We start from the raw sequence: 21,404 nt of genomic DNA, 5'->3' as shown, positions 1-21,404 counted from the left end.
CTAGTACAATGGAAGTCCAATGGAAGTACTGCTGCTCAAAACTACTATTTCAAGCGTTCTTGGACACTGAAACAATGAAAAACCCTGCCGAAACGCCCTAGAAAACCCCTGTTTCAATCAATCGAAGCAACCCTGCTCACTTTGACGTTTACCTTTTTTGTTGTTGTCAGGGGTGTCCAATCGCTGCACAATCAAAACAGCTGTCAGATAGGATTGACGGACGGCGGACAAACAATAATATACAGAGCAAACTTTACACCAACTTTACCGGCCCGAAAGCGATAACGAAAAAACGGGACCCGCACATGGCACGGAAAGGGAGAGCGTGACGAGCGTGAAGGCAAAACAAAACTATCGATCGATCGGTCCCGTCGGACAAGGCAGGCAGTTGTGTCTTCGGTTCTGTGAAGAAATTGTGGTGTTTCGGTGTTATTTGGTTTTTTCTCCTTCGTGTGTGATAGCGCGCACACACTAATCTTTAAAGCTCGTTGATAGAGAGTTTTTTTCCCTCGGTGTGTGTCACGGACGTAGCAATCTATTTTCGTTTGCGTCTTAATTGCATTCTACCGTGAACGCGTGTTGTTGTCACGCTGCAGCATGTCCGTCTCTACGCTGTACAAACGGGCCCTCGTGCGCTATCCCGTGCTGGTGCAGTCGGTCCAATCGGGGCTGCTGATGGGGGCCGGTGATGTGATTGCGCAAGGATTCATCGAGCGAAAGGATTGGAAGTCGTTCGACGGTATGCGTGCCTTCAAGTTCTTCGGTATCGGATTTTGTGTCGGTGTAAGTTACAGTGCTGTGCCCACAAAAATGTTCGCTGATCATTGAAATCCTGCTCCCACCTCACTTGACCTACTTTCAGGGCCCAGGATTGCGGAAGTGGTACGGTGTGCTGGACCGACACGTTAGCAGTGCCGGTGGCAGTAAAGCGATGACCACGCTGAAAAAGGTAGCCCTCGATCAGCTCATCTTCGCACCCATCTTTCTTGGCACACTGATCGGAACGATCGGTTTGCTGCAGGGGCACAACGTGGCCGAAATTAGGCACAAACTGCACCACGAATACGGAGACATTCTGCTGACCAACTACTACATCTGGCCGTGGGTACAGCTGGCAAACTTCTATCTAGTCCCGCTCAACTACCAGGTGCTGCTGGTGCAGTCGGTTGCCGTGTTCTGGAATACGTACCTGTCCTGGAAGACAAACCAGAGCGAAGGTGCGAAGCATGGCACGGTGAAAACGGTCGCCCATGAGCCACTTTCCGGCGGTGCAGAGGAAACGGTTGCTACTTAAGATCGTTACCAGCCGGGACAGAACGGGCGTGCGGTACGTGTGACATCGGGAACCGCTTCAAACACATGTGATACTAGTGGGTATGTACCGGGGAATGGCATTCGGCACCGAATAGGCGGAAAGCCTGTTGCAAATGGAAAAAAAGGAAGATTCAGAGCGCGATTGTTTGGACATGTTGATTAATGTGACATAAAATAGGCAAAAAAACGACATTTATAGAGTTCTTCCCATAAGTAACCACCATCTAAATTTGGTAGGTGAGATGCAGGGGGAAAGGAAATTGCCATAAAAGCACGACATTGCACGTGAAAACCGTAGCTTAGTTCTTATGAACGATTGAATGGCATTTAATTTGGCGAACAAGTTCCCTCTAACTAGCAAAGCTAACATTCTCCTCTTCCCGATGCCATTATGCAGCAAAGAAGATTACTTTACTCTAAGAAAACCGATTTTAATTGTTAAACCTCTCGGCAAGTTTGGCAAACGATTATAACACCAAACTAAAAGCAGTTGCAAACAAGATTCAGGAAACTCCTCGTTTGAACTCGCAGAAAGCAGCAAGCAGCAAGTAAACTAAGAGTTCCTTTTTCGTTTTATAGCATAAAGCTATAGGAAACTAGCGCTAGGACTCACAATTATCCAACAATAAACTGGCCTTTCACATCCAGCTGGAGTACGGATAGTATGTTGATTCTATATTTGTCCCTGCTTTCTATTTGTTCGCTCTCTCTCTCTCTCTCTCTCTACTTTTTACACTTATTAAGTACAACTAAATTTTACAACTTTCGTTAAGATGCATGCCTACTCCTTGTCCCCGTTGTTCGGTGGGAGATTGTGCACCATCTTCATCAGATTCTCGGCCTCATCGTGACCGGTCGCGAGCACTATACTGCGGAATGTACCGTCGGGCCGGGCCAACAATTCACCGGGCCGGCCAAACTCGACCGACGTACCGTCGCTCATGACCAACACCCGATCGTAGTCCATGATCGTGTTGAGTCGGTGAGCGATCGTAAGCACGGTACAGTCGGCAAACTGTTCCCGGATGGTGCGCTGAATTAGTCGATCCGTGTCCGGGTCCACGTTGGCAGTGGCTTCGTCCAGCACCAGAATACGGTTACCGCGCAGAATGGCACGCGCGAGACACAGCAATTGCCGCTGGCCGACGCTAAAATTTTGCCCCCCGGCAGCAACGTACGCTTGCAGTCCCAGTCCGGCCGACGATTCGCTGGCAAGCTCGCGCAGCTCTACCAGCTCGAGCGCTCGCCATAGGGCCGCGTCCGGGTACGCTTCGAATGGATCCAGATTGCGGCGCAGTGTGCCGGAGAAGAGGACCGGATCCTGCGGTATGATCGATATGTGCGACCGGAGCGTTTCCAGCGGCACGTCGGCAGTGTTGGTGCCATCGATCAGTATGTCACCTTCGACCAGTGCCATCCGGAAGAGGGCAGCAATGATGGAGGATTTGCCGGCCCCGGTACGGCCCACAATGCCAACCTTTTCCCGCGGTTTGATCGTGAACGTTAGACCGTGCAGCACCGCCACATCACTGTCCGCGTACCGGAAACAAACGTTTCGGAACTCTATGCTGCCCTTCGGAGGCCACTCGGCCGGAACCGGTACGACGGGAATCGGGCCGGTACGGCACGATGAGTGCTTCTTTCCGCCGGCTTCCGATGCATCCGGAAGCCGTTCGGCGGGCAGTTCCCGGTACTCGAGCAATCGCTCCACCGCAATCAGATGGTTAAACATTTCCGCGCTTTGCCGAATGCCGAACTGCAGCTGACTACCGATGCTGCCGATCTGCGTGATGGCGAGCCCGACACGCGCTGCGATCGCATCCTCATCGAGCAGCAGATAGCTGAACGTTACGATCGTGAGAAACAGAAAGAAGATACTGTCCAGGAAGAGGCCGAACGCGATACGGGCCGAGTGAAACATAAAGTAGGCGCCCGTGTTCACGTTCTGGTGCGTGTCGAACTCCTGTATAAGCAGCTGCTGCACACCGTACGATCGAATGGTCGGCAATCCGTTCAGGGTCGCCGCAATGTGCGTGAAGATGGGAGATCTAGCTGCAAAAAGGGGGATCAAATCGGTCAGGGACAGTTCCTGCCTTATGGTTCACCACTGCCGGGTCTTACTTATTCCCTCCAGGCGCCTGGTGTTCTGCGATGTCCTTAGGTAAACTCTCCTGGCCGCTAGAAGTGCAACAAAAAGCACCAAGATCGGCACCATAAAGAACGGTTGCACAAACACCACCACCATCATGGCGCCAGCGAACATGAGCAGCGTTTGCGTCGCGTCCAGAATAGACTTGGGCAGCATATCGTCCATCGCTCCCATATCCTTCGAGAAGCGGTTAAGAATGCGGCCCGAAGGATTGGTTTCGAAGAACCGCATCCTGGCACCGATAAACCCGGCAAACACGGTATCGTGGATGGACTGTGAGGCACGGGCGCACGCCCTGTAGAAACCGAAGGCACGCAGTATTGCCACGAAAAAGATGGTGCACACGAGGGTGACGTGCACGAGCACACACGTGTCTCGGGTGAGCAGATGCTCGCGAGCGCCTTCAAGCTCCTCCGGTGGTTGAGTTTGATTAGAAGCTGGGGCGGTTTCAAGAGCTCCTCTCTCTTCCAGCGCGGTCCAGTAGGACAGCCACCAGTCGGCTATGCTGACGACAAGCTGCGTGACCGCGAACAGGAGCACCAGTCCGACAAAGATCAGCCAGCTGCCGGCGCTGGAAACGTACTGCAGAAACACCGACCCTGGGACGGAGCCCTGCGAAGAGGCTTCGAACTTTTCTTTCCCAATATCCGCATCGTTTGGATCACCGCTGGTTAGCTCTTCCAGCGTGACACTGTCCACCGTGACCGTGGAGCTGGTGGAGGTGTGCGAAATCTTTCGAACGGTGGTGCTAGTGTCCTCATCCGACTCGCCTGCTTCGAGGTGTTCCAGCTCGATGCCTCTCGTTTGCAAATCTGCTGGTGTTCCCTGTGCTTGCACGCGGCCCTGTTGAAATAGTTGAAAGATGAAGGCTTTAAGGTGAATCTTCTAGTTCGCAGACGGCTTACCTCCTTCATTACAATGACCCAATCCGCTTGCTTCAGGAAATGAATCTGATGAGTGACAAGAATGCGCGTCGCGTTTGGATTGCGTCGCTTTAGGAACCCTCCATTCCCGATACACAGCTCAAACAGATGTTTGGCGACATGTGCATCCACCGCACTCAGTGGATCGTCCAGCAGATACACGTCCGTCTTGCGATACACCGCTCTGGCTAAGCTGCAAAAGGTAAGGACAGTAAGAGAGAATGCATTTCCCTGGTAAAGGTTTAATGGTGCTTTCCCCCTTTCGTCTTTTTTTAGCTTACCAAATGCGTGCCTTTTGTCCACCGGACAACGAAACGCCCCGCTCGCCGATAACGGTCATATCACCGGCAGGAAGGTGAGCCAGATCCGGTTGTAAGGCGCACACCTTCAGCACCTGCCGGTACCGGTACTGATCGAGCTCATCACCGAACAGTATGTTCTGTCGCACACTGCCCGTAAAAAGCCACGGTTCTTGGCTCGCGTAGGCAACCGAACAGTTGCCCATGCTAAGGCTGCCACTCTCCAGCGGCAGTTCTCGCAGGAGGACCTGCAGGATGGAGCTTTTACCCGAACCGACCGGTCCGACGATTCCGATCAAGCAGCCGCGCTTAAACTGTACGTTCAGTTCCGACAGTGTTGGTGGGATCTTCGGTGGCTCGGGGGATAGTTCATCCGGCATAGTCCAGCGAGCGGTAAGGTTACGCATCGCAATGACCACCTCATCCGACAGTAGACCGTCGTTCGGCTCGGCCAGCAAACGGAGCGTTTCACCGACGGTACCATTTTCATGTTCCTGCTTCCCATCGCTCTTGGCAGCGGTGCCTTCCTGACCCTTCTGATCCTGCACTTCATCGTACTCAAGAAAGCGTTGCAGTCGGCGTGTTGCCACGAGGCCCTCGCCCAGCTCTGCGATTCCTCGCCCAAACAAACCGGCCATCGTGTAGGACACGTTGGAGAGATAGCTTGCGGCAACGAACACCTTCGCCGCCGTAATATCCTCATCGAGCGCTATGAACGCCAGCATTACGCCCAGTATGGCGGCCCGGGTCGTGAACAGCTGAAAGGACATGTACAGCGCTCGCAGGTAACCACTCTTCAGCACCTCCTTCATCTCTTTCCGGCGTGCTTGTGAGATGAGCTTCGAGAAGGGACGTTCCCAAGCGTACATCTTAATGACGGCGATACCGGCAATGATTTCGTCCATCAGCCGGATGCGTTCGTCAGTTTTCAGTGCGGTCCGGAGGCGATAGCGCGAGGTAAGGGTGCCGGTATAGGCTGGAAATTTCAAAGCGGGAAATTTAGGCATTAATTTGCCTGCAAACGGGTGAGAAACTACTCACACTGGATCGGTGTTATAATGACGATCGCGATCAGTCCCATCACACCCGACCAGCCAATCTCGTACCAGAGCAGTGCGGCCGCCAGCAGCATTACGATTGGCGATGTCCACATGAAGCACACCAGGTAGGACGCGATATCGAACCGGTTCACATCGTTCGACATCAGGTTGACCATCTTACCCGGGGATGTGTCCCCGAGTGCGTTGCGCGCCAATCGCAGTGACTTCCGGTACACCACGCTGCAGACAGCAATCTTGGCCTTCACACCCGTCAGCACGGAGATGATACCGTACTGGTTGTCGCAGAGCACGATGATCGCTCGCACTGCCACCATGCAGCCAGCGTAGTACAGTGCGTCCTCGTGCGTCATGTTTGATCCTTCGCTGCAAGAAACGGGAAGTGAGTTGAGAGCGAGGAACTGGCAGCGGTTGTGGGTCATAGTTACCGGAAGTAGAGCAACATTCGGCCGAGGAATATGGGCTGCAGTAAACGTAGCACTACCTCGGCAAGCAATGCCAGGACCGACAGTGTGAGCCATTCCTTCCACAACGTTCGAAAGATGGCACGTACAAGCGATGGGCTGTGGGATGCTGTGCGGGACTGTAGCTCCAGCTGTCTGTTCCACTGTCTGTGTGCGAATTGCATAGAAATTGTTAGCAGTTTTTTTTGGTGTACAAATCGTAACACAACTACCATCGTTGCCGGGTACCTTTCCAAGCGATCACCCAACCGATTGGCCCGATCCTCCTCCAGTGGTTCGTACAGATCGCTAATTTCAAACCGCTGGCTGTACCCTTTCCGGAACATGTCCGCCGTCCACCAGAACGTCAGTATGGAGAGAAAATTGGCGCGCTGCCGTGGATTAGCGCTTAAATTGACACGTGTTGCTTCCATCGTTGACCCCTTTTTTGTTGATAAGGATTTGATTTCTACCCAACTTTTTAGTTCCGGCTTTCCTTTAAATGAAGACTCATAGCTTAAGCCAAAGGTAGGCTTAGTTTCATCATGCAAACAGAACGGTCGCACGTCAGACGCACAGAGCACCAAGGTTTGCTTGTTTGGCTTTCAAAGATATCGCTTATCACAGCTAGAATGGCCAGTGGGAAACGGGAAATGAACAGGCTTATTCAACAACAGGGCAAGCAAACAGTATCGCCTTCTGCAGCAGCAAACAGGTTGTTTGTCCTTAGAAGCAACCGGCGCCACACGCCGTCAACTATAAATCAGCACCAGAGCACCTAACTACAGCACAGCCCCCGTTCGTGGGGAGAATTACTTTTCCTCAAGAACGAAATTTACGGAAGAATAATAGACAAACAAAGTTGCAACAATATCACCACAATGAGAGAAAAACGCGTATCGTTGGCTTTACGCCACCACTAGGCCAGCGTTGGCAATGAACTTGAATCTTCCCGTGTCCCCAACACACCTATATTAACTGACGCAAACTCTCTCTCTCTCTCTCTCTCTCTCTCTCTCTCTCTCTCACACACACACACACACACGACTGGTTTGTTGTACTCTTGTCGTTTTTTATGCTGCAAGCTGAAAATCAGCTGTTTTGCCTTGACAAGGTTGTCCTGTACTGGGGGGAACGCCGGCCCTGTGAAGTGTTTGTGTGGTGTGGAAGTGTGCACCGGGTGCCGACGGGTAGCAAGATCACGAACTGATAACGTTACGGTGCGGGTGCCGGAAAAAAGGGACGACCCAGTCCGCTGCGGTGCAAGATTCCGCGAACACTACCAGGGCCGGAATCGGTCGGTTATTTAATGGGTGGCAAGAATCGCGAAAGCCGCGCTACTCACTCATACTCATGAATGAAGGGTTGGTGGTTGTGTGTGTGTGTTGAATGGTACCATAGCAACGGCATGCAAAAGCATGTGGATGTGTGTTGTTTCACTGGAAAATGCGATATTGATGGTTTCTATTAGCAATTTCCCGGAGATTGTGTATTTTAAAACGGCTCTTAATCTAGTGCGAATGGTGCGTTTTGGGGTAATTTTTTACCGACGAGCGCACATTGTGAGCCTACTGTGCGTATCGATCTTGCGCACGCAATCGAACAGGGTAGAGCAACGTGAGGTTTCCTTTTAATTCAAAATCAGGTTTGTAGTATTTTTCCATTACAGTAATTATTCCCTGAACACCAGCCAATCATTCTAGTTTCATAAAACTTTATTAAAAGTAAATTAACAAAATTTGTTAATAATTATTCATCTGATTTCGAATCGATTCGGCGACCTTTTGAGTTCGCGACAAGGGTTGCTGATCCCTGGCTGCTATCTTCGAACCACCCCGAGCCATCTCGCGCGAGCATTGCGCGAAGTTCTCGGCCCATGGCCTCGCCGACTCGAGCGCCAATCTTTTCCATTCATTCGTTTTTCTCCCAAGGCACGGAGTGGCAGCAACCGTACGACCGGCGTCACTAACGGTACTTGTTCGCGGGGCGCGTGAATTGTACGGTGTATCAGTGCTGTGATTTGTTTTGTTTAGTAGGCGGTATACTTTACCCATTCACCTATACCTGCACACAGCCTACTCTTTATCGGAATGCTATTTCGAGACGTTAAGCGTGAATACCGTCATAATTATCCCGCGGTTTCCAATTACACGCACCCCATCCATCTGTTTGTGTGTATGTGTATGTGTACGTGAGTTCAAGGAATGTGTGTGTTTTATGCGCACGCAATTTTGTGACAGTGAAAAGCGTGCATTACGAAACGAAGGGCATCCATCGTCCTTTTGCCCGTTTACGTGCCAGCCACAGGTGTTTGTGTTGATGTTTGTAAAGAAAAAAGAACAAGCGATGCTGCAAGTGCATAGCTGCATTTTGGCAGAGTGTCAGTATCGCCACAGTGCCTCCCTGCTTGGATAGGTGTGCGTGTGAGGTTGTGAGGAATAATACCATAAACAAGCAGCGACAGCAGCGAGTTACCGGAATTTTGACAGATAACATTGTTTGTTTACGTTCGTATTTGCTTAGCCGGCACAGATTGGCAACGGTGGAATGGGAGCGAGATTACGCCATATGTGGAAGATTTTGCGTGCGTATGGGTGGATGTGAGCGTGCAATTTTTTGTTTGCATTGTTGTTAATCACGCCTGATGGATGACGGTGTCGAGGTGACTTTCAAACAGTGGATGGTCCGTTTTTTTGGACTATTTATAGACCGGTCAGATTGCCAGTACCGGTCTTTCGGACAGCAGCCGGCGGACACGTTCGATGTCGCGTTTGAGCAAAACCAGAAACAATTCGGAAACCGGATCTCGCTAATCGCTCTCCAATGTTTCCCTAAAGCGTCGTTTGCATTTCAAAGAAGTTAAAGAGTAAATTTGTCATACAGTGGATCGTGTATTCTTCTTATCGGAAACCAATTTGATGGTCCGGTGAAAAAGCGCAGTCCAAACGCTGGATGGATGCTGTGACGGACGTTTGTCCTATGCTTATCACGCAATGACGGTGGCGTTAAATCGCCAGCACAATTATATACCACCCATTAGCGGGGAAAAAAACCCGACTGTTGTTAATCTGGACAACGTAAGAACAACGAAAAGGAGCGCCACTTGCGAGGAGCGTGTATGCCCGAATGATAAGAAAGTGTTGCGCGGCTTCCAACTGGTGAACCGTTACCGCTGCAGTTCCCGGACATAGGGGAAGTAGAATGCACGCCCGGTGGACTGCATTCGGGTGGAACCCATCGGTTCTGGGGTGGGAGGATAAATTACAACCTACCGATGCGCAACGCAACAAAACAAGAGTTTGCCTCGTCATGCTGGTTGATCGAAGGAGCTGCCTGGAGCACGATCAAATATTTGCGTCATGTGTACGGTGTGCCATGTAGTTGGCCTGCTTGCTGTTGACACAATGATAGGCCCGATAGGGCAGGCTGCGGCCAGACCCGGTGCCGTACAGTTTCAGTAGTGTTCGGGAAGCATGAGGAGAGCGCAGCAAAAATAATTATATGAAATGGATATGTGGTGTGCTTCATTAGCTGTCTGTTTTTTTTTTAGCTGCTTCCCTTCCTTATCAGTGGGCACAAACCCTTCAAATGAGAGGGAAGCACAAAAACACGGAACCACTCAAGGTCGCAACTGTGACTACGTCGTTCGAGCCGTCCCGAGTAATCGACCCGTCAAAGTTTGATCTACTATTTCCTACTCCGTTATCTTACTTGCACCGCTCGTTGCTGTTGGGTGCAAACGTGTGTCCTTTCCACAACGGCTTGCTAGGGCTCGTAAAATAGAAATGAAACATAAATACATGCCCCGGTGCCTTATCTTTCCTGCATCAAAGTGTCTTTGCCAATTGATAAAACTCACGTGTAGTAACTTCGAACCGATCGTAGGTACTGTGTAGCACAAGCTAGCAGGCAAAGCAGGCCGTGCATACATGACACAGCAGTGTAGAGATAGTGAAGCTTTTTAAAAAGACCGTTAAAAGGTGACGTTTAACGACGACTCGTTGTTTTACATTAACGAGGTGTTAAAAGATGCTGGGTAGGAGAGCATTTTCACACGAGACTCGTGGCCTATACTGCTCTCAGCCGGAAATGAATATTCATGTTTTTCTATATCTGCGCTGTCTTAACACACAAACGGAACAAGCTCTCTATCGGTCTATACCGTATTTGCATGAAGCTTAAAACTATCTACGATAAGAGGGATCAGGACTCGCGAAAAACCCCGATGGCGCATGACGTAGTTTAAATGCAGCATGCCACCTTCCGATTGCATTCACAGTTAAGGGTGGCTGGTTGATGTAAGGAGGATCGAAATTAATGGCACGGGGAATATGAGTTATCTTTTAATTGCGGGCGCCCAGCTGTCGTGTGACCAATTTCGGGAGATAAGACTTTTAAATCTCTAATCCATCACGATTTACGTTTCCAGTCCACCCAGTCCGGAAGGTAGTGGCGAAATCGACGGTGTCCAAATGATCTTCACTAGCTGAAAAAGTCATTTAAGTGTGTGTGTGTGTGTGTTTTGTTTAGTGCCAATTTGAATCAAGAGAGCGTCATTTCAGTTGAGTGTATTTTATTTATGTTAGTGTGCATGCCACGTGATTGTAACATATTGCCACAAACCTGGGCTATGAGAACCGGGGAACGATCGTTACGGGTTGGAAAGAAAATTTGTGCAAAGACAAGTGTGTGAGAAAAGGCTGCAAACGTAGAAAAGTGCCAACAATGGAAGCAATCACACGTAAGCTACCTCCGAACCCGCGACAGAATGCCGGCATCGTTTCTACGCTTACCTTCTGGTGGACGATCGATCTGTTCCGGAAAGGGTACAGCAAGGTGTTGGAGCTGCCGGATCTCTTCCGCCCGCTCGATGTGGATCGTTCCGATGTGCTTGGTGATCGGTTGGAAAAGTAAGTAGAGGAGAAAAACCGACCCTTTATCGCATATAGTACGTTAAAGAATATCCTGAATTAGAGGGAATTCTCCGCCAATCTCAACAGCGATTATTGGATTTTTTTTATTGAAGACCTTGCCCAGATCGGTGTAGCAACTGTTTGCCAGCAAGAGCTGAACAATTGCAAACAAACATTTTCACGACAAACCTGACTATCGTCTCGGATAGTTGCCAAAAAGGCCTACGGAACGGAAACTGCTTAAACTCTTCCTTCCACAGCTTGTGCAAAGCTGCCAAACTCAGCGGAATCATTTGAAATCCCTGGACGGTGTCGGTCGGCATGATCGCCCTGCCGATGGTGCGCCCATACCAAATCTGAGCTGTACGATCGTGCAAGTCATTTGGAGGATCGTGGAATGGCGCGAGCTGGATGGTGCTGTGTGCCAACGCATTAGCGTTAAACCGTGAGTCAGCAGGTTTCTCATCGCGATTGCTGGCACGTGAAGATCGGTCGTTGGGAATGAGAATGATGATTACATTCAGCGCTTGGGCCCTTCCATATGGCTGGGTGTGATACGTTACGATTTAACGCACAGCAATGGAAACCGTCGTTGAATCGTTGGTTGGCTGGGCGAACAAGCAGTACGCGTTGGTGGCGTTTGATTGTTGTTCTTAGAGGCAATTCTAATTTTGGCACGTGGTTGATTTACTGCAAAACCCGTCCGTGGAAAATTGAGTCTATGATATTTTAGAATATTCTTGTACGAGATGCTCGTTAATTCTTTTAGCATGAGGGCCAACTTAATGTAATTCAATTGTGTACCTGTAACGCGATGGTACGCAAAACCATGCCACCCCATTCTCGATTGTTGACGCGCGTCCGTAATAAAATAAATGGAACATGAGCCGTCTGTCGAGGAGCTGATGCTCCGATTCCACCCCATCGTCATGGAGCAATGTAGCTGGGACCCCGGCAAACCGTTTACGCTAGGAAGCGCCGTACGATGATGATACAAATTGAACTTTATTGAAACTAATTGACCGGCGTCACGCGTATCACTTTATGTGACGGTCGCGAAAAGCAACCGCGAACAGCGCGAACCTGGGGTTCCCAATTGATATGCGATCGCGTCCGGGCCAATGTACGTTTTTGGTATGGCGATAAAAATATGCTCGAGTCTCTTAAATGGTATGATGAATATGCCAATTACTGTGACGATAAGGAATGGTAAAGAGTTTAGTATAGAGCAAAAATCAGTAGCAATTATTTGCATGTATTTTTAAAAGCATGATGCACAAAGGGAAGATTCAGCAACGCCCTCGAATTCATTCTCAACTGACAAAGGAACAAAACTGTTCTTCACAGTTAAACCCCGAATGAGAAATTCTAGTTTCAGCTAGTTAAAGAATGACATCGAATCTAAACTGGCCGGCCAACATTATTAGGTTTAATTGTCGCCTCCCTTACCCAGCTTTTCCGCTCATCGATCTGCTGTTGCCCTGGGACAAACAAATTATTTGAACTTCTCTAGCAACTCTATCTCTCTCTCTCTCTCTCTTCTAACCATCATCTAACCACAGTGCAACTTTGCCCAAACGAACGATGTTTGCCGGTCCCGGGGTTGTTGTTTGGCGCTTCAATATTGAAGCTGCTGTTTGCCGTCAAGACTCGATGGCTCGCGCGCGCTAGTAGGCTGTGGTTTCTGCGGTTTCTGCTTCCCGCGTACGATCGTACTACGTACTGGATGGAACTTTTAAAATTGCTGCATCATCATTGTTACGTCACATCCCTTCCACCCCACCCAATTGCTTTGCCCTCCCCAATCGGTTGAGGGTGATCGTTATTCTTTTTTTCTCTCTCTTCCGTCTAGTGTTTGCTCTTCGTGTGTGAGAGGAGCTAGCAGGCCAGCATAATCAGCTGCATGCGATGTCATAATTTTCGTGTCACTGACCAGATTTTGTTAGTGCTCGTCATCGTTAGACACGGTGTGATAAGAGCGTGATAAAAAAAATCCACGCCACGCGTTACCTAGCATTGCACCGTAAAAGTACTATCATTTCACAATGATGGTTGGTGGTTAACAATGAATGAGAAGCTTTCGTTCATTTATATTAGAATTGAAAAAAAAACGGGACATGGGTTAAAATTGCCTCGTAAAGAATTTGTTTAGCTCATTGTGTATACGCAAATGGAGGAGGATGATAATTATTTATGGTTGACCGGCTCGGAGGAGACCTCTAATTACTAAACCTCTCGTGGCGTGATCTGCTCGAATGCACCAGCATCGTCTAGCAATGCTGCTCGTTGTGTCGTTGTGGGTCTGAATTTTTTCTCTATTTCACTCACTCTAAATGGTGCTGCTGATGGGTTGTAGAAGCAATACAAATGGCACAGAGTCCATCAATTACTATTCTGATATATATCAGAAAGAATGGAACTCACCAGAATTATGAAAGAGAATAACTTGCCTCATGATGGTTTACCTCGGCCAATTAAATAGGGATATTATGACTATTACGACAGTGTTGCAATGCTCCCTGAATATAGCAATAACAACCAGGCATGAGACTTGAGACTTGTTAGGACATTCCTCGTCAAATGCAGACTTCATCATCAGCATCAAGTTGGCCTACTCTTTTAAAGAGCACGTCGTCGTGAGATGGCCCGGTCAACAATAGATTTCCGGGAAACTCGATCTCCGACAGGTCTCCCTTCACCTGATCCAGCCAACCAACTCGCCGTGCTCCCCGACGCCTCCCCGTGCCGAACTGAGGGTTGCTGACGAATACCTTCTTGGCGGGGCATGAGTCCGGCATCCTCATAACATGCCCTAGCTATGGTATTCTGCCGGTCTTCGCCACCGTCAGGATGTCCGGTTCGCCTATAGCTCAGCAAGCTTGAGGTTCATCCTTCTCCTCCCCACTCCATGCTCGAACACACCGCCCAAGATGGCCCAGAGCGTTTGCATCCTCCGCTCGGATGGTGGCCAAGACTCGAGGCCATATAGGACCACCGGGCGAATCAGTGTGCGATAGATCTCACATTTCGTGCGGTCTCGAAGTCTTCTGGATCTCAGCAGACGGTGAAGGTCGTAGTAGGCACGATTCCCCAGCACAATTTCGCTGCTGACATCGTTATCCGAAGTAACGACAGTCCCAAGATAGCAGAACTCCTCTACCACCTCGAGGTTGTCGCCGTCGACTAACACGCTGCTTCCCACTCGGGCTCTATCACGATCAGAGCTTCCGGCAAGCAGGTATTTCGTCTTCGTCGCATTGATCATCAGTCTTGCAATTCTTGCTGCTTCACGTTTCAGTCGGGTGTACGCCTCGCACACCTTCGCTGTCGTCCTGCCAACGATGTCTATGTCGTCCGCGAAGCCAAGAAATTAGAGAGACCGATAGAGAATCGTGCCACGGGAGTCGTTGTCTAGCCCCGCGCCTCGTATGACACCTTCCAAGGCTTTATTGAAATGGAGACTTAACTTACCCCAAACTGTGATGGTTTTCGGATATGTAACCTCTGAAGGCAATGCGATGTCTTTATCAAAGAGCATTTATCAAAAAAGGGCCTCCAAATGACTTCAGATGAGCATATGTAGCGTTGGCTAACAAAGAGGAGACTAACAAATCAAGCTGTTCGAGCTTTGGGAGCAGGATTCAAGCTGTGAAATGTAATAGATACAAATAAGATTTTCTCTTCCCTTACGGAGCTGCAAAATTTATCGCGAACCTATCCCGTAATAATGCTCGAGATATAAGGATCGATCATGGCATGCAACCATGTACTAATCATCCCTCAACTTTACCCCTCCCTTCCACAGAAAATGGTACGAACAGCAGGCCGGACCTGGTCGGCCATCGCTCGTGAAGGCAATCTTCAAAACGTTTTGGCGCGAGTACGGTGTGCTCGGGTTCATCACGATCATCAACGACATTGTCATCCGGCTAGCACAGCCCATCTTTCTCGGCTGGTTACTGCTTTACTTCCGGTGAGTTTTTTGTCCTTACACACTATTTCACCTTACTAATGCTAACTCCACTTTGTCCACTCCACAGGAAAGACTCGGAAGTGACCCGCGAAAGTGCGTTCATGTATGCCGGCGCGATCGTGCTGCTGAACGCGCTCAGCGTCATCACGATCAATCAGTACGTGCTGGGCAGCTTCCAGAATGGGATGAAAGTTCGGATAGCGGTGTGCAGTGTGATCTACCGCAAAGCACTGCGTCTATCGCGCACCGCCCTCGGTGATACTGCCCCCGGCAAGGTGGTCAATCTGCTGTCGAACGATGTGAACCGGTTCGATATCGTGTCGGTGTTCTTGCATTCCATGTGGTCCGCGCCGCTGTTGGCGATCGTGATCGGCATACTGCTGTACGTCGAGATCGGGGTGGCCGGCCTGATCGGCATGGTGGTGATCTTCATCGTGACGCCCATCCAATCGTACACGGGCAAGCTGACGTCGCGCTTCCGGCTGCAGACCGCGCTGCGTACCGACGAACGCATCCGGCTGATGGACGAGATCATTTCGGGCATTCAGGTGATCAAGATGTACGCCTGGGAGCGACCGTTTGCGAAGCTGATCCGGCACGCGCGCCAGATGGAGCTGAAGATCGTACGCAAGAGTGCGTACGTGCGGGGTCTCTACATGACGTTCTTGCTGTTCACCACCCGAACCGCCCTGTTCTGCACGATGATGGCGATGGCACTGCTCGGCGACGAGCTGACGGCGGCCCGAGTGTTCGTGGTCGCGACGTACTTCGGCATTCTGGCCAACACGATGTCGGCCATGTTTGTGCGTGGTATTGCGGAAATTGCTGAAGCGATGGTGGCAATGCGCCGGTTGCAGCGCTTCCTGGAGTTTGAGGAACGGGCGGTGGACGCACTGCCCGACAGCAAAAGCCGGCTGCTGGCAGAGTTTGGACTGAATGGTGATGCGACCGAGAAGCAGCGATTGATCGAATCCGAAACTCAGCTGCCGCCGACGATCGCCGTGTCGATGAAGGGCGTGACCGCTCGGTGGGGTGCTGTCCGCAAGCAGGAGGACTTTCCACGCAAGGGCGAAAAACAACACAACGGTGGAGTGAAAGCGATCGCGGACGAAACCGACGAGACGCCTCCGACAACGCTCGCGAACCTGAACATTGACTTCCGGAAGGGTCTGCTCGTCGGAGTGATTGGACCGGTGGGGGCGGGGAAATCTTCACTGCTGCAGGCGATCTTGCGCGAGCTGCCGTTGGAAGCGGGCTGCGTGGTAACGCAGGGCAAGTTTGCGTACGTGAGCCAGGAACCGTGGGTGTTTTCCGGCACGGTGCGCCAGAATATTCTGTTCGGTCAACCGATGGAGAAGGAACGCTACGACTCGGTGGTGCGAGCTTGTGCGCTCGTTACGGACTTTGAGCAGCTTCCGGACGGGGATCGCACGATGATTGGTGAGCGTGGAGCAGCACTTTCCGGAGGACAAAAAGCGCGCATTAGCTTGGCTCGGGCCGTGTACCGCCGGGCGGACGTGTTTCTGCTGGATGATCCGCTCAGTGCGGTAGATGCGCACGTCGGTCGCCATCTGTTCGATCTGTGCATCGGTCCGCAGGGCCGGCTCGGTTCGCTGCGGACGACGCGCATACTGGTCACGCATCAGGTGCACTTCCTGAAGGAGGCTGACTGGGTGGTGGTGCTGAACGAGGGCCAGGTGCAGGCACAGGGCACTCCGCACGATCTGTCCCAGCGTGGGATCGATTTCGTGGAGCTGGTGGAGCGTAAAGGAGAGGACGGCAGTGAGCACGATGGGCCCGGAGGTGGTGATGCGGATGGTAGCGTGTCTGTTGGTGGTGATAAGCGCAGCCGGAGGGATTCGCGTGCCTCGGCCCGATCGGCCGGATCGTCTACGCACGGCGACCTGACGGATGAGGAGCTGAAACGGGAAGAGCGTGAGCTGGCGGCCGATGCACCGGTCCAGAGCAATATGGAGGGAACTTCACGCGGGAAGGTGCAAGGCTCGCTGCTGCTGAGCTACCTTGGCAGTGGTGCGAATGGGCTGGTGATGTGCGGCTTGCTGGCCCTGTTCCTAGCGACCCAACTGGCGGCCAGTGGGGCCGACTATTGGGTGGCCTTTTGGTAGGTGCCTTTTCGAGCCCCTTTCCCAACGCCCTTCACCTTGCTAATGTCCATGTTTGCGCTCTTTTCTTTGAAGGACATCGCAAGAAGAACAGCGCCTTTTCCGAGCGGCTCATCCGGTGAACTTCACAGGGAACGGTACGGATGCATCCGGAGAGAAACTTCGCCCATTGCTCAGTACGGAAACCTGCATGGCCATCCACGGAGCATTGGTGGGAAGCATCTTCCTCATCGCCATTAGCAGGTGAGGGCAATCGAAGCAGATTCAGTTAAAGGCCACCAACACCAGCTGCTTGCCTGCTTACAGATCGATCAGCTTCTATCAGACGTCGGTGCGCGCGTCGCAAAACCTGCACGACTCCATGTTTGCCGGTTGCGTATCGACCACGATGCGTTTCTACGACACTAACCCGTCCGGCCGGATCCTGAACCGTTTCTCCAAGGACATGGGCTCGGTCGACGAGCTGCTGCCGAAGGCGATGCTGGACGCTTCCCAGATCATCCTCAGCCTTTGCGGCACGCTTGTCGTCACGGTGATCGTTAATCCGCTCTTCCTCGTGCCGCTGGCCGTGCTCGGTGTCGTCTTCTGGTTCGTGCGCCGCATCTACCTCAAAACATCGAAAAACATCAAACGGCTGGAGGGTATTACGCGATCGCCCGTCTTCTCGCACCTGTCGGCCTCCCTGGCGGGGTTGCCAACGATTCGTGCCTTTGGCGCGCAGAAAGAACTGATCCGAGAGTTCGATGCGCATCAGGACATCCACACCGCCTCCTTCTACATGTTCATCACGGCCAGCACAGCGTTCGGGTTCGCGCTCGATCTGCTCTGTCTGATATTTGTGTTTATCGTCGTGTTTAGCTTTCTGCTGCTCGAGCAGGACACTTTCGGCGATCGGGTCGGGTTGGCCATTACGCAGGCGATGGCCCTTACCGGCATGATGCAGTGGGGCATTCGGCAGAGCGCCGAGGTCGCGAACTTTATGATGTCCGTGGAGCGGTTGCTCGAGTATCGTGATCTCGCACCGGAACGGCAACCGGAGCGGCCGCGGGCACTCAATGCGAGCTGGCCGGAAGAGGGTCGGATCGATTTCAAGCACGTTACGTACCGTTACTTCGAGGGTGCGCCAGCGGTGCTGCGTGATCTGTCGTTCGAGATTAGACCGCGCGAGAAGGTCGGTATCGTGGGACGAACCGGCGCTGGCAAGTCGTCCCTGATCGGTGCCCTCTTTCGGTTGGCACAGATCGAGGGTGAGATTCTGCTGGACGGTATCGATACGGCGGACATCACGCTGGAAAGCCTCCGGTCGAAGGTGTCCATTATTCCGCAAGATCCGGTACTGTTTTCCGGTACGCTGCGCCGCAACCTGGACCCGTTCGAGGACTACCCGGATGTGGAGCTGTGGGGTGCGCTGGAGCAGGTCGAGCTGAAGGAGCTCGCCAACACACCGGCCGGTCTGCAGATGGCGGTAGCTGCCGGGGGGTCCAACTTTAGCGTTGGCCAGCGTCAACTGATTTGCTTGGCGCGTGCTATTCTGCGCAACAATCGTATTCTGGTGCTGGATGAGGCTACCGCCAACGTTGATCCAACGTGAGTGCCGTGCGAACGCGTGGAGGCAGAGCTTCGAATTGAAACTGTTTCTCTTTTTGTGTACCTGCTTTCCAGGACGGATCGCTTGATCCAAGACACGATACGGCACAAGTTTGCTGACTGTACCGTGCTGACGATCGCCCATCGGCTCAACACGATCATGGACTCGGACCGGGTGCTGGTGATGGATGCTGGCCAGGCCGTGGAACTGGGCACGCCGTTCGAGCTGCTCCAGCTACCGATCAGCATCTTCCGCGATATGGTGCTCGCCACGGGGCCGGCCGAATCGGAACGTTTGCAGCAGATCGCACGGCTGAAGCACGAACAGCAAACGGGCCGCGCAAGTTCGGCCGTGATCACCACCTTGGGCGAGCGGGAGTAGTACTAAAAAGTGTCCTTAAGTGTAGATGGTAGATGTGCGAGGAGCGTGGAACGTGAATCTCGTGCGTCACCCACGGCGGAAGACGCCGTGTCAGGCTGCTGTCCCCCTGCGACTGCTATCCCTCCCTCCGTTCGTTACATCCAGCAGCGTCCTTTTATATTATTGTTGTTTAACGTTTAGTACGATGTAAACGTAGGCGGATAAGATACGAAGGGCCGCCAAACGGTATCCACTGCTTCCTTTACCAAGCGGACTAGCCAATTAAGTAGACGAAAGTAACAAAACCGAACAAAAGTAGTGCTGCGTAGCGTTGGATTGGATGTGTCCAAACAGATACATTTTGTTTTTAACCGTATAACAAAAAATATAGCGCGATAAGCGGAAGAGATATTATGGAGATTGTGTGTCGTTTTTCTAAAAGAAAGATAGTTTTATAATTGCGAGACATTCTTGATCGACTTCGAGGTAAGTAACTTTTTTTAAAGCGAAAATCGCTCATCACTCGCAATGACGGTGCAATACTGATTGCAAATCGCTCAAAACATGTAAAGAAATGAACAGTGGCGCTTTTCTAGTGCCATTTTAAACTGTGGTAATTGTCGTTTTGCCCCTACTGGATGCCGTTTGGGCGTGCTGGGATGATGCCGCGTTTGTAGCACAACTGTGCCGCACGCTTACCAGGCTCGCAGGCACACTGGGTGCAACCGTATGGGGTAGATTGGAGCTAAATGGATGGAGCACATGGCTGTCTCTTTCATTCGTTTGCCGTTCAGTAGCGATGGTACGCTTCACACCTGGAAGGGGATGGCAGGGCTCGGCACGCTCGTCTGAAGGCGTGTTTTAAAATGCTGTTTTTTCTTATTCGATTTTTATTGCGCACAAAATTTGATTTAAAACTATTGCCTATATTTAAAAACAATTTGTTACCGTGCTAACCTTACACGGATATTCATTTCACAAATTTCTCATGTAGTTTGATTTAAAAAAATAAACAACAAACTGTCGATTTAAAAACCGTGTGTTGACGAGCCCTGCCTACGGATGGATGTCAGCGTGCGGTGCAAACGAGCCGCGTACGCTCTTCCCAGCCTGCGCTCCTGGTGTTATGACGCGAAAGGTCTACAAACCTTTACCGTGTCGCAACGCGAACATGTGCGCGCTAATTTTTCGTTCGTTCGCCGGCGTTTTCACTTCGCAACCTGCTAACGTGCTGCTGCGATGGATGTTGCGCCGTGCGCATGCGCGCGCTGAGGCTGTGGTCTATTGGGAGATATGCGAGTATAATTAAATTAATGTTTTTTCCTGTGCAACTGTGGATTCTTATGATAGTATGTTTAAAATATGTTTCTTCTCTGTAAAAATGAAAACACTTTCAGCTTGCACAGTATGCCAAAGAAAAGGGCTTTAATATTGTTTTATTCCCCCAAAATCAAGAAACCTTCTCGCACGAGGACTGGACCACCGTCTAAGCGCAGCGTCACAGCACGCTTTGCGAGAGAGAGAGAGAGAGATAGACGAACACAACCACCAACCAAGCAGCAACGCGCGTTGCCATGGAAGAACCGCGCCCACCTGCTGAGATTGCTGCTCGCCTGGTAGGAAAACGCGACGGTTGTACAAAGTGTTGAAAATGTGCGAAACAAGTGCGAAACCGAACCAGCGAAACAAACCCGCTTCACAGTTGTGCCGCGTGCAGCCCCGCTCGCTATCCGACCTTAAAACGCGGCGGGGTCGTCGAACGGAATTCGACGATAGCTCGCTTTTGGAACGAATGTACCGCAACTGTACCGGGCGAGCAGGAGCCGGCACAGGCCACACGGTTGCCGTCCACTTCCAGTGCGCTGAACCGTTGGCGCGTGCGCGATAGCTTCGTTGCTCGGGCCGGTTTCTACGCTGGCTGCGCCCCTGGTGGTTGTATAGCAAACTGAGCCGACATGCGCACGGTTGCGGTGGCGGCCATCGTGAAAACTGCTTCTTCATCGTTTGCCTCTTACCGCTGGCGTTTTACTTTCATCTGTCGGCAGGGGTTGTCAATGTACACACGATTAGATTATAATTATTTATAGCAATCGTTGTCTGCTTCTTAAATTAACTATTTATTCGATTTCTTTCAAAAGTTTCGTACATTTTTTAACGCAAAAATGGCACGCATAATCCAAAAATAAAGGATAAAATTTAGTTTATAATAATCGCCCCTTGTTGTTACATTTCTCAAAAAACTTATGGAAAGAATCTTAGCA

At 51.1% G+C, this 21,404-nt stretch overlaps 3 protein-coding genes across 10 annotated transcripts; 2 read left to right on the top strand and 1 right to left on the bottom strand.

Annotated features, from left to right (window-relative positions):
• The first annotated feature begins 192 nt into the window (after positions 1-192).
• On the top strand, positions 193-1,987 carry LOC118507696 (protein Mpv17). Its single transcript, XM_036046550.1, has 2 exons — positions 193-783; positions 863-1,987. Exons 1-2 carry the CDS (start codon positions 598-600, stop codon positions 1,292-1,294), a joined length of 618 nt encoding a protein of 205 aa, XP_035902443.1. The 5' UTR covers positions 193-597; the 3' UTR covers positions 1,295-1,987.
• Positions 1,924-7,564, bottom strand: LOC118507694 (multidrug resistance-associated protein 4-like). 5 transcript variants are annotated; one of them, XM_036046532.1, is made up of 8 exons: positions 7,156-7,564; positions 6,436-6,813; positions 6,172-6,354; positions 5,727-6,109; positions 4,668-5,661; positions 4,369-4,579; positions 3,436-4,306; positions 1,964-3,366 (listed from the first exon to the last, which is right to left on the bottom strand). In XM_036046532.1, exons 2-8 carry the CDS (start codon positions 6,618-6,620, stop codon positions 2,096-2,098), a joined length of 4,098 nt encoding a protein of 1,365 aa, XP_035902425.1. In that variant the 5' UTR covers positions 6,621-6,813; positions 7,156-7,564; the 3' UTR covers positions 1,964-2,095. The 5 variants fall into 5 exon arrangements, with proteins under 5 accessions (XP_035902424.1, XP_035902425.1, XP_035902426.1 ...); XM_036046533.1 differs by having other exon boundaries at positions 7,394-7,501; XM_036046534.1 differs by having other exon boundaries at positions 7,406-7,474.
• Positions 7,565-8,006: 442 nt separating this feature from the next.
• On the top strand, positions 8,007-19,557 carry LOC118507693 (multidrug resistance-associated protein 4-like). Of its 4 annotated transcripts, none has more exons than XM_036046527.1 (7): positions 8,007-8,157; positions 10,616-11,096; positions 14,905-15,072; positions 15,140-17,194; positions 17,271-17,438; positions 17,502-18,782; positions 18,858-19,557. In XM_036046527.1, exons 2-7 carry the CDS (start codon positions 10,912-10,914, stop codon positions 19,162-19,164), a joined length of 4,164 nt encoding a protein of 1,387 aa, XP_035902420.1. In that variant the 5' UTR covers positions 8,007-8,157; positions 10,616-10,911; the 3' UTR covers positions 19,165-19,557. The 4 variants fall into 4 exon arrangements, with proteins under 4 accessions (XP_035902420.1, XP_035902422.1, XP_035902421.1 ...); XM_036046529.1 differs by having other exon boundaries at positions 8,087-8,183; XM_036046528.1 differs by having other exon boundaries at positions 8,119-8,225.
• The last annotated feature ends 1,847 nt before the right edge of the window (positions 19,558-21,404 follow it).

Source organism: Anopheles stephensi, chromosome 2 (genome assembly GCF_013141755.1).
Source record: "Anopheles stephensi strain Indian chromosome 2, UCI_ANSTEP_V1.0, whole genome shotgun sequence".
NCBI lineage: Eukaryota > Metazoa > Arthropoda > Insecta > Diptera > Culicidae > Anopheles > Anopheles stephensi.
Note: the sequence above shows the minus strand (reverse complement) of the source record. Positions and strands in the feature narration are given on the sequence as shown.

Coding starts and splice junctions, on each gene's coding strand:
- LOC118507696 (XM_036046550.1), top strand. CDS start 598: ATGTCCGTCTCTACGCTGTACAAACGGGCCCTCGTGCGCTATCCCGTG. Junction 784..862: donor GTATCGGATTTTGTGTCGGT/GTAAGTTACAGT, acceptor ACCTACTTTCAG/GGCCCAGGATTGCGGAAGTG.
- LOC118507694 (XM_036046532.1), bottom strand. CDS start 6,620: ATGGAAGCAACACGTGTCAATTTAAGCGCTAATCCACGGCAGCGCGCC. Junction 6,110..6,171: donor CGAATGTTGCTCTACTTCCG/GTAACTATGACC, acceptor CGTTTCTTGCAG/CGAAGGATCAAACATGACGC. Junction 5,662..5,726: donor CATTATAACACCGATCCAGT/GTGAGTAGTTTC, acceptor TGAAATTTCCAG/CCTATACCGGCACCCTTACC.
- LOC118507693 (XM_036046527.1), top strand. CDS start 10,912: ATGGAAGCAATCACACGTAAGCTACCTCCGAACCCGCGACAGAATGCC. Junction 17,195..17,270: donor GACTATTGGGTGGCCTTTTG/GTAGGTGCCTTT, acceptor TTTTCTTTGAAG/GACATCGCAAGAAGAACAGC. Junction 17,439..17,501: donor TTCCTCATCGCCATTAGCAG/GTGAGGGCAATC, acceptor GCCTGCTTACAG/ATCGATCAGCTTCTATCAGA.